General features: G+C 41.6%; 1 protein-coding gene across 1 annotated transcript in view; it reads left to right on the top strand.

Moving 5' to 3' along the window:
- The window catches only part of TGDS (TDP-glucose 4,6-dehydratase), a 28,871-nt gene extending 19,272 nt beyond the window's left edge, over positions 1-9,599 (top strand). Inside the window, exons 10-12 of the mRNA XM_078390815.1 lie at positions 5,054-5,112; positions 7,545-7,642; positions 8,861-9,599. Of these exons, the coding sequence (XP_078246941.1) occupies positions 5,054-5,112; positions 7,545-7,642; positions 8,861-8,946 (243 nt within the window). The 3' untranslated portion in view covers positions 8,947-9,599. The remainder of the gene's footprint in view (positions 1-5,053; positions 5,113-7,544; positions 7,643-8,860) is intronic.
- Positions 9,600-12,614: the final 3,015 nt, after the last annotated feature.

Below are 12,614 nucleotides of genomic sequence, written 5' to 3' on the forward strand. Positions count from 1 at the left end.
AGTGCAGGACTGATCTTTACCTCCTCTGGGTTGTATTTTACTTCCCCTCTACCCTCCCAGAAGGGTAATTCCGCTTCCTCACTCTCAGCTGCTTTTATCGCGAATAAAACCCTCTGTTCCCCTCTGTAGTAGGGTTTTAGGGCATTCACATGAACCACCCTCCTTGCTTGGTTCTCCTCCTGCTCTATTAGGTAGTTCAGGTCTGACATCTTGGAAATGACCCTATATGGTCCTGCCCATTTGAGCTGCAGTTTATTCTCTCTGCAGGGCCTAAGCCAGAGCACTTCCTCCCCCGGGTCAAAGTGCCTCTCTCTAGCTTTGCGGTCATACCATGTTTTCTGTTTGACCTTCTGCGCTTGCAGGTTTTCTGCTGCCAGCTCTAGATTTCGCTTTAGGTCATTCATCAAGGTGTCTATGTATGTCACAACGTCTTGTGGGTCATCCTGGGTGATCTGCTCCCAATTTTGTTTGATCAAATCAAGGGGCCCTTTCACCCGTCTCCCAAATAGAAGTTCAAATGGACTAAACCCGGTACTGGCTTGTGGCACTGATCGATAAGCAAACAAAAGGGATTGCAGCTTCTGGTCCCAATTGTTTGGATTCTCTGCCAAGTAAGCCCTAATCATGCGCATTAGAGTCCCATTGAACTTCTCAGTTAACCCATTGCTTTCAGGATGATAAGCAGTGGTTTCCTTGTGCTTAATTCCACAGATCTGCCATAAGCGTTTCATGAGCTTTGATGTGAACGATGCGCCCAAATCTGTGATTATCTCTGAGGCAAATCCCATCCTGGACATATACCCCACCAAAGCATCGGCCACTGTGTTAGTTTCAATGTTAGTCAGGGGTATGGCTTCAGGATACCTTGTGGCATGGTCCACAATTGTTAGGATGAACCTGTTCCCCCTCTTTGTGGCCTTGGGCAAAGGTCCCACAATATCCACCCCTATGCATTTAAACGGAGTGTCAATCACAGGCAAAGGGCACAACTTTGCTTTGGTCCTATCGCGGTTATTCCCCTGCCTTTGACACACATCACATTGTTTACAGAACTCCCTGATCTGCTTCCCTATGTCAGGCCAGTAGAAATTCTGTGTGATTCTCTGCTGTGTCTTGTTGACCCCTAAGTGTGCAGCAAACATGTCAGAGTGCCCCCTTTGTAAGATCATGGGGCGATACTTTTCAGGTACCACCAGCTGACTTCTGATCCCATCTCCCCCTTTTGAGATATTCCTCAGGGTTTCTCTATATAAAATCCCCTTTTTCTCCAGAAATCTCACTGGGGTCTCAGGTGTTAGCTGGGCGTCAGTCACCTGTTCAAAACACTTTTGGAGAGTGGCGTCTGCCTTTTGCTCCTGTCCAAATCTGCTGTCTGTGGTTAAGGTTTCCACCACAGCTTCTGAACTTCCCCCACCTGCTTCCGTCTCTGGCTCATCATTACCCCCCTGAACTGTCCCTGTGGTGGCTTGCGAGCGTGTAATCACTAGCACCCGTTTCACATGTTCAGCCAGGTCATTTCCCACGAGCACGGCTGCTGGCAGAGTCGATGAAATCGCTATCCGCCAATCTCCCCTCCAGCCTTGAAAGTTGACAGGTACCTCTGCTACTGGCAGAGAGATTATCTGCCCCTCAATCCCTGCCACCTTCATGCTCTCATTTGGGATTATAAACTCCCTAGGGATGATATCTGGATGGCACAGGGTTACCTGGGAACAAGTGTCCTGCAGCCCCCTATACTGACGGTCAAGTACTCCTACGTCCACCCCTGCTGTCTCAAACAACTGAGAATCTGTTTTTACCAGCAAGCAGCGCTTTACCTCCCCAAGAGGACCATTTTCCTCAGCCTGATCAGCATAGGTAGCTGTTCCAGACTGAGTAGTCATGGCAACAGGCTCCCTCTGTGACAATGAGCTTTGCTCTTTCTGGACACAGAACACAGCTTTTGGCTTGGTCCCACTAGAATTCTGAGGCACCATTCCTTTTAGCTGCTTCAATTTCTCACATTCTGAGATCAGATGACCCTTTCCCTGACAGAAATAGCATTTTCTAGTGTATTTGGATTCTCTCTCCTCTGGTTTCGGTTTTCCCTCCAAATTCTGAGGGCTTGGTTTCATGCCTGAGGGCTTCCCTTCACCATGGGCCCCTCCCCCTTGCTGGCTTTTCCCTGGTCCCTGAGAGTACTTGCTGTAGGTTTCTTTGGGTTTACCTACAGATTTCCCCTCACCCAAGGGCTTTCTTATTTGGGAGATAAAATCTGCGATTTCTGCGGCTGCTGCCACAGATTTCGGTTTCCTTTCCCTCACCTGGAATTTCAATTCCCCATGCAGAACTGAATAGAACTGTTCCAGGGCTATCAAGTCTTTAAGCTGTTCATAGGTCTCTGTCCCCTCCTGCGATAGCCATTTCTCAAGCAGCCTCACCAATTGGGCCCCCACTTGGGTAAAAGTTTGTTCTGGTTTTTTAGTGAGGGACCTGAATCTTTGTCTCAGCTGCTCTGCATTTATCCCATGTCTTGCAAACACCAGTTTTTTAAACTCTGCAAAATCTTTCATCAATTCCTCAGGCATCTCGGCATAAACCTCAGCCAGGCTACCACTGATTAAAGACCGCATGATGGTCATCTTCTCAGTTTCCCTTACTGAGAAGTCCACAAACGCTCTTTCCACTAAGGAAAAGAACACCTCAGGACAATCTCCCTTGTGGTACACAGGGAATTTCTTCAGGTCAGCCTTAGACAGTTGGCCTCCCTCAGAATCCCTATTATTATTATTGTTCTGGTTCATCATTTCCAGTTTTCTTAATTCAAACGCCATTCTTTCTTTTTCCAGAGCAATTTTCTCTCTCTCTAATCTTTCTTCTTTTTCCAATTGCCTCATCCTCAGTTCATGCTGTTGGGCTATGAGCAATTTTCTGAGTTCTGGGTCCTGCTCTCCTGTGCTGTCACCTTGCACTGAGCCAAATTCATCCTCAGAACCTTGGTCAATCTGGGGGTCTTTCACTTCACTCATGTCTGCTACTTGGCTTCGAGTCAAGGGCATACCCCCCCCCTCAGAACAGGCTGCTTTAAAAAGTCAAGCCTCAGAATAAAACGACCACTTTTTTTCCTTCTTGCCTCAGAACCAGCTCTCCCTAGAGATTGCTGCTGTTCTTCAGCACTTAAATTGCAACAGTATCGAGTCAGAGCCTACCCCCCTCTGCTGGGCCTCTCAGCTGGCAAGCTAGCTCACTGTTGCTACGCAGATTTTCCTCAGCTTTTTCCCGCCAAAACTAGGTTGCCTCAGAGCACCTTAATCTAAGTCTCCCCAGTTGGCACGTTCTTCTACTAGCGCACCTCCCCGTGAGGTACACCTAGAAGATTACCTACGCGCCTCAGACTGTCCCTGACTAGACCCCCCTTGCTCTGGGCACACTTGCCAAGGCTTTGCTGGACCGCTGGACAACTGGACCAGTCGTATCCCACCCGCTGGACACCAATCAATGTGACAAACCCAGACCTACTGGGGTCTATCACACAGTTACTAAGCTGCCACCAACCATTCCCTATAATAAGTCACACAGACCAGGGATGGATTTTTAAACAATAAAAGAATAAGGTTTATTTTAAATACAAACAGGGTAAATAAAACAATCAGGTGAATAAAATAAAGTAACGTGGCTTATTCTCACACACACAAGCATACAGTTTGGTTCACCTAGAACCTTTAACTTAAAGCACAGACCCTGAACCCATCAGTTCTGGCTAACCCACAGACACCTGAACTTATCAGGTTGGTACTCTGACACACAGTAGTACCCTGTCAGACACCCAGACTCCCACAACAGCTTCTTCTTCCCCAGCTGCTGCTTCGTCCCAACCCAGTGTCTCACAGTCTGTCTCAGCATCTCCTCTTCACCACACAGGCATCACATATTTATACAGTACAGCCCCTCCTCCTGATGTCCCGCCTTCCACTCCCCATAGGATGGAACTTTCCCTCCAAACCCATGACAGACAGGTAACATCAGTGCTGTTATGTAACAATACCCATAGTTGGTATATTTTAGTATCATTATGTGACACTTACACATTTTCCAGCGGATTCCATGATTTTTTTATAAGTCATTGACATTGACCTTGAAAAATCATTATCCCATACAGACTTCTTGGTTTAAATCTTGTTGCTGATCTTAACTAGATTGGATCAATTAAATTAATATATTAATTAATAAATTAATATAGTGCATATGCACATCACACTGATTTAGGTGCTGTGCTCTAGTTTGGACCAGCTCTTTGATTTAAGCCATTGTTTTCAGTGGTTCTGTTATAAGTACAGCTGAAATTGGATCTAATCTATTGGCTGAATCCTGCTGCAGGTTTATGCAAATAGCATAGGTTTTAGAGGTGAGTAGCCTCAAATTAATAGGGACGTGGTGGCGCTGTGGGTTAAACCACAGAAGCCTCTGTGCTGCAAGGTCGGAAGAGCAGCAGTCATAAGACTGAATCCACATAACGGAGTGAGCTCCCGTCGCTTGTCCCAGCAGGAGGTAATGGCATTCCATGTCTAGTCATGCTGGCCACGTGACCACGGAAACTCTCTACGTACAAAACACTGGTTCTATGGCTTGGAAATGGGGATGAGCACCACGCCCTAGAGTCCGGCATGACTGGGCTAAATGTCAAGGGGAACCTTTACGTTTACCTAGCCTCAAATTAAGAAATATCAATTGACTTTAGCTGTTGCATGCTGAGTCACGTGACTCAGTATGCAACAGATAGTGTCTACCGAGATTCTTATAACAGTTCGCTTCAAATGTTATGCCATTTGCATAACTTTACACCAGGATTTCAGCCAATGTGTTTATTTTCAGCATTCAAAGGTTTCTGTTACAGTATGCAGAATTTATGCTATATTCTTTCTGAAAGTGCTTTTATTCATTGAATGTTGGGCTAGATCCCTAGAAAATATATTAATGTTAGTTCATTAGTTATAGCTCCACACAGAATGTAATACAAATCAACATATGTTTTAATTTTTAATCACTTTTAATGTAGTTTTTTTGTTATTGACAGATAAAAAATACTAATTCAGATGCTGAGACAGAATATTGGATGGATTATGTTAAAGACAGGTAGGATATGGATGATTACTAGGAGTAATTTTCATTTCAAATAATCACTCTTGTCATGCTTTTTTTCTGTGCATTTGTAAAATACTGTATGTGATTGTTGTCAGTGCATTAGAAAGTTTCATATTTAGTTCCGTATTAAGGAGCTGCAGGTTTTGACATTTTTGGTAGTCAGTGATTACCTAGCTCTCTTTCTGCTGGTGTGCCCACTACATGGAAAAGGAGGCATGGAGTGCTGAAACCCACTCTTTTTTTTTTAGCTCCAGACCCCCCCCCCAAAAAAAAAAACAATGGAGGAATAGGTTTGCAGATTTGGTTTTGCATGGCAAAAGTGGTCCCCAAGCTATCTCCTGACCTTGTACCATGAGAGAAGTTCACTCAACAATTGCTGGGATGATCCTGTAGCACTTCTTTAGTTCTAAGCTTAGAAAAAAAATCTCCGGCATCTCACATTTACTGTGGCAAATGAAAATGTGAAATGTAACTTGCCTTACATCTGCAGCTTAACTAACAACAGAGCTACTTATACATTCCAGGAAGATGTGCACTGAAATGCATTATTGGAAGCTGTGTGAAGTGGGAGTATATATACTACTTTAAGAGTCCACTTTTCCTCTTTCTTTTAGTAAATTGCCAAACTTTCCTTCCCCATCTTTTCATTGCTCATTAATTGCCTGTTACAATGACATACAGCATGTGGCTTTCCAGATATTGTTGGACTGTAGTTTCCATCCCGTGCTATTGGACTGAGAGCGATTTCAGTGTTGCAATATCTGGAGGGCCACAGATTGTTTCCATTGGCCCTATTTCTTCTGCTTTAAAAGATCAATAGTGCCTCATATGCTGTCTGCATCTAAAGTAGAGGGCTGCAGCCCCTAAAAGCTTAAGGTAAAAAAAAAGTTAGTCCTTCAAATGGCACAATATTCTTTGTTGATTGGCTACAACTATTACTGACTAACATGGCTGCATCTCTGGAAGTATCTATCCTAAGACTAAAATGATTGATCTGCTATCAAAATAAGGGGCAACCCAGCATTATCTCTTAATGCTAAAGCATGTTCATTGATAGATGTTCAGGAAGAACAGTTCCTCTTTAGTGAAACCAAGAAGCTCAGTGTACAGTTGTAAGATGGCAGAATTGAATTGTATGTAGTGGGTGCGGTAAGGTCTTTTGATTATAGAGAATTTGGATGTGTGAAATCTTGGATGTAGAAAAAGCATGGGGAGGTGATGGTGGGCTTTTATAGTTAACAAATACTTGCTATTGATACTTGGGAGAGAATTTCCTTGAAAAGTTCCAGTATAGTTATTACAGTACTTATGAGCAATCTATGCTGTAGGCTATACATCTTTATAGACGGTATTTCATATGAGTACAGAGCTAGTTCTTCCAATATTTGCTACTTTCCCCCTCTTGGCAGTCCTTTTTCCCTTTGTGTTACTTTTTTGGACTATAAAGCTTTTATAGTTTAACAGGACAGGGACTTTATTATTACTGATCCTTGTAAATTTCAGGGAGTGTTTTTTTTTTTTTTTGCTTTGAGAGGATAACAGAATGCATGCTTTTTACAGTAAAATAATCAGATGATTTGCTTGAGGCTACAACTGCTTGAAGCATTTCTGTATTTAAACAATTTTTAAAACTAGTATTTAGAGCTAAAGAAATGAATTTGAACTGTCCACTCTTTTTATTGGAATTCTTCAAAGTTTTATAAGCCTTTGAAGCAATTTGGCTGTACAATGCAGTACAATTTAGCTCCTTTGAAAACAGAAAAAAGCACACTATTACTTACCAGTAATTAGTTCTGAATGTCATTTTTTTCTTCCCTGCTACCATTTTCTTTCAAATAAAGTGGTCCCATTTATCTCTGTGCCAGTACTTCAGCCATGTTAAGGTGCAGTAAAACTGTTTGCTATTGCAGTAGGTTCAAGTAAACAGGACACTGGTGTTTCAACCATTTATTAACCATGAAGCTTAGTGGAAACCATGTATGTTTCGACTTAATCTGTTGCACAGCATTTCAGATAACAGTTTTAGGCTATGTTGCCTAAGGACAGTCACCTTGAAGTGCCAAAATTGACTGGTATTAAATTCCTAATTAGTTTTATGAGACTGTCATTAGAAATGGAAACTTTTCTACAGAATGGTAGATTATTAAAATTACTAATCTCTCCCATTGTTATCTCATGCATAGTTCCCTGGTTACAGTCATTTCATCACAGATTAAAAATTATTTTGGAAGTGAGCATGTGTAAATCACATCTCAGATTGTATAGTGGAGGCTGGAGTAAGATGCAGCATCGATGAAGGATTGATCCAGAGGAAGAAAGTGATGACCCTCTAGTTGCTTTTTAACAATGATGCATATGTGCTACTTGAAAATGATATGTTTGCCCTGAAACCAACTTCTCTCTCTCTCTCTCTCTTTTCAAAGACCTACAAATGACTTGGGCTATCCAATGAACTCTGGGAAAATGTACAGTTTAGGCTGGAGACCTAAAGTACCTTGGAAGGAAGGAATAAAGAAGACAAGTATGTTGTCAATATATCTGGAAAAGGGAGTGGAACAGAATATCATTAATTTTAAAGGAGTTGGTTATATAGATCATTTTGGATAGCAAGCTTGGCATTGTTCAGGCATTTACGATTGACAAAATTAGACAGCTAAAGTAAGATACTTTCTATATTTACATTTTAATGTTCATGTAGCAATAGAGGTAAATGAGTGTCTTATGAGCTTGAGAGTGGACACTGTATTTTGGGAAGTAGTGGGGAAAGAGTTGGAAATATAAGAATACAAATTACCTACATTTGTGATTTTGCATTGACAATACAGCCACATACTACTCTGTTTAATTTTATCTTTTCTAGTGTGTGTAATTTAGCATGAAGGACTAAATCGGTAATTGAAATAACAGCAGAAGGGAGTTAATTTACAGTTTTACATTCAGTTTTTTGTTTAAGCTTGGTACCAGATAGGTTTCAGTTGGTATAATTCCATTGTGCAGCTTCTGTTGTTAGTTTAAGTGCTTTATTAAGTTCTCGGGTTCTGGAAAGTCACTATAGAACTATAGTTCTTAAATTCCATAAAACAAATATTTGTTCATAGGACGCCCATGACTGACAGCTAGAGAGGGTCCTTTATTGAATGGAAGGCACTTTTGCCTTCTGAATTTCACCAGTCTTACTTTCACTGTAGCCCTCTATATCACATATCTTGCCATTGCAGAAGGTCCTAGGTCCTGAGCATGGGCTTAATGGGTTGCACAGGAAGACTTGCTGTATGAGCTGAGTTCTTCTTGTATTTGCTTGACTTTAATTTGTAATTCATGATTAACTGTGTGATGAAATTAACTTCTTTCCCCTTATTTTAGTTTTCTGAAATAATCACTGTTCCTGGTATTATTCATTCTAAATGACTGACATGGTTGCTATTCTGAAGTTATTTATATTTAAACTGTCAAAATCTGAATGCATTTTATTCATGCATATTGCTTTCTGAATCGTGTCAGATTGTAAGTGTAACTTGACACTTTTCTGTATAATTATAAGACAGAAATTCCTTCAAACTTCAAAAAATGTCCTCATTATTGACTTAGATAGTGAATCCCAGAAAGCTGTAGTCTGGTGCATTCAATTGTAGTGAGATCTGTAATTTTTTTAAAAATCAAGCATTTGTACTGTAAACATGCATATTAAAGTATTCTTTAAATGCCTTTTTTCTTTAAAATATTCATTTTCTTATTATAGTTGAATGGTATCAAGAGAACTTCCATAACTGGAAGAATGCTGAGAAAGCTTTGGAGCCTTTTCCTGTTGCTGAAGAATCTGTGTGATTTTGGTCTGCAGCAAAATTGGAAAGAAAAATGAATTCTACCTCAGGACCACATGAAGGAAAAAACTGCTCAAGCATCTAAAGTACAGATGTCTCGTGTTCAAGAAATGTCAATCATTGCTATCGAGAAAGAAAATAGAATGGAATTTTAGATCCCCTTTGGGGCCCAGCTTAATTTAATCAACATTCCAGTGCAGTACTGAAGCTTTAACATGAACTTTTTTAAAAAATGCAATCAAAGCAATTTTTGTAAATTAAACATGCACTTTTTATCATGATCATCATGATTCATTAACAGTATTATTTTAAAAAGTCTAGGGAGCAATTTTTAGCAAAGAGATGTTTTTGCTTGCAATGAATTTGAAGACAAAAAGCAGCAGAGGCCTCATCCTGACCTCTCAAAAGTGATTGTTTGATCATATGTTCATTTTAAAATGCTGTATAGTCCTATGTAATCTTAGTTTCAGTGATCTGAAGAGAATAAGTAATTTTCTTTTAGCACTGTGCTTCAATGATTATTTTTGTAGACAACAGTTTCATTTAATTCCAGGGTAGGTAAGAGACCTGACTGAGTGCTGATGCTAAAATATTTGCCTTATCATAACGGGTAGAATAACAGTGCGTACTTTAAATATACTTCATTTGGCTTCCTTATATTTGGTTCACAGTGGTGGTTCTAATTCACTGACCAGACTCCTATTGCTTGGTTATGTTTTTACAAGTGCAGTGACCTGAATTGTACCAGGAAATTGCTTCTAGATAATAAGTTGCCATTTGTATCCCTCAATATGCACCAACACATGCAACTGGTGCACAATGAGGAGATGCAAGCAGGAATTTAACTACCAAGAATTCAGTGTTATAATTTATACCATTGCATATGTGCTGGTGTAACTATCCAATAAGATCTTTATTAAAAGCCAGTGAAATAATGCAAATAATACTGAAGTGGAGACCCCTCAAAATTTAGGACACATTCCATTGGGGTTTTATTCCCCTGATGTGCTTCCTTTTGTTTCTGAACTAGATGTAAAGCAGCACATTCAAAGGGCTGAACGCTATGGTGTCAGGCCAAATTGCCACTATGCTTCTTGTTTCCATCAGTTTGACATGTGTCCTACACTTTCCTTTCAACTGTTCCAAAGTAGCATCTGCAAAATCTAAAGGTACACATTCAGAGTAGTGTCAGACCAACTTCTATTGAAAACTGCTTCATTTCAACAGGACCAATGGGATTGTGACAATGTGCTTCATCACAATCTGTATAGACAGAAGCACATCCTAACAACTCTGTGACAACCCCAAACCTACTGGAGTATGCCACAGTTCAACTAAGCTGCCACCAACCATTCCCTGTAAGGAGTCACACAGACCAGGAATGGATTTTCAACAAACAAAGGAATAAGGGTTATTTAAATAACACACAGGGAAAATAAAATGATCAAGTGAATAAGATACAGTAACGTGGCTTAGTCTCAATCATACATACACCAGTTTGGTTCACACAGAACACCTTTGAATAAAGCACAGACCCTGAACCTATCAGTTCTGGCTATCCATACAGACACCTGAACCTATCAGGTAGGTACTGACTGACACACAGTAGTACCCTGTCTGACACACAGACTCCCACACCAGCTTCTTCTTCCCAGCTTCTCCTTCAGCTCTCCTGACTTCTCTTCACAGGCTTCACATATATATACAGTACAGCCCCTCCTCCTGATGTCCCGCCTTCCACTCCCCATAGGATGGAACTTTCCCTCCAACCCATGACAGACAGGTAACATCAGTGCTGTATGTAACACCTCCCCTCTTTATAAGTTGTTTTGTAGGGGGAAAGCTAAAGTGCTTTTCTCCAAAAAACAACCTGGATCCAAAACATACAAAAACAGTTATACAATAACATACAATACCATACTTACTTATACTTACTCTAGGATACACATATCAATTAGGCATTTAAACATTTACCATTTACAATACATCAAGTTACCTTTATTCATACAAACCAAGTTCAAAAAAAACAGGTACATTTAACTTTTTGGTCACCAAAATATATACATAGTCCATGTTTCTTCGCCGTCTTCATTCTTCGGGTCTTCTTGACAAGGCGTCAGCAACACAGTTCACTGACCCTCTGACCACCTTCACTTCAAAGTCATAGTCTTGCAGGTTTAAAGCCCACCTCATAAGTTTGCTATTGTGGGTTTTCATTGTCTTTAACCATTGCAGTGGTGAATGGTCAGTGCACAGAATAAAATGTCTTCCCCAGATGTAAGGCTTGGCCTTCTGGATCGCGTAGACTATGGCCAGGCACTCCTTTTCCACGGTTGCCAAATGTCTCTCACCTTTCTGGAGTTTCCTACTCAGGTAGGACACTGGATGCTGGTCACCATTTTCATCCTCTTGGCAAAGAACTGCTCCTACCCCGCTGTTAGACGCATCGGTGTAGATGATGAACTCCCGGTCGAAGTCTGGAGCACGCAGCACTGGATAGTTGATGAGGGCCTCCTTCAACCTCTGGAACGCCTCCTCACAGTCGCTGGTCCACGGGATGCGGTCATCAGTCTTCTTCCGCGTCAGATCGGTCAGCGGAGTCGCTATTTCGCTAAACCTCGGGATGAACTTTCTGTAGTAGCCCACCAACCCAAGAAATGATTTGACTTTTTTCTTGGTGTTGGGTCTAGGCCAATCACGAACTGCTTCTATCTTGGCCTCTAGGGGTTTGATCACTCCTCCCCCTACCATGTGACCCAAGTATCTTATTTCTGGGCTACCCAGCTGCAGTTTGTTCCCTTTGCAGAGCCTAGGCCAAAGCACTTCCTCCCCTGGGTTAAAGTGCCTCTCCCTGGCGTTCTGGTCATCCCAAGCTTTCTTTCTGACCTTTTGAGCTTGCAGGGTCTCTGCTGCTAGCTCTAGGTTTCTCTTTAGGTCATTCCTTAAAGAGTCTATATATGTCACAACATCTTGTGGGTCATCCTGGGTGATCTGCTCCCAATTTTGTTTGATTAAATCGAGTGGCCCTTTCACCCTTCTCCCAAACAAAAGTTCAAACGGACTGAACCCGGTACTGGCTTGTGGCACTGATCGATAAGCAAACAAAAGAGATTGCAGCTTCTGGTCCCAATTGTTTGGATTCTCTGCCAAGTAAGCCCTAATCATGCGCATCAGAGTCCCATTGAACTTCTCCGTTAACCCATTACTTTCAGGGTGATAGGCAGTGGTTTCCTTGTGTTTAATTCCACAGATTTGCCATAACCGTTTCATGAGCTTCGATGTAAACAATGCGCCCAAATCTGTGATTATTTCTGAGGCAAATCCCATCCTGCACATATACCCCACCAAGGCATCTGCCACTGTGTTAGTTTCAATATTAGTCAAGGGAATGGCTTCAGGGTACCTCGTGGCATGGTCCACAATGGTGAGAATGAACCTGTTCCCCCTCTTTGTGGCCTTGGGCAAAGGTCCCACAATATCCACCCCTATACATTTGAACGGAGTGTCAATCACAGGCAAAGGGCACAACTTTGCTTTGGTCCTGTCACGGTTATTCCCCTGCCTCTGACACACATCACATTGTTTACAGAACTCCTTGATCTGCTTCCCTATGTCAGGCCAGTAAAAATTCTGTGTGATTCTCTGCTGTGTTTTGTTCACCCCTAAGTGCGC

This window comes from Pogona vitticeps, chromosome 3 (assembly GCF_051106095.1).
Source record: "Pogona vitticeps strain Pit_001003342236 chromosome 3, PviZW2.1, whole genome shotgun sequence".
NCBI classification, from domain to species: domain Eukaryota; kingdom Metazoa; phylum Chordata; class Lepidosauria; order Squamata; family Agamidae; genus Pogona; species Pogona vitticeps.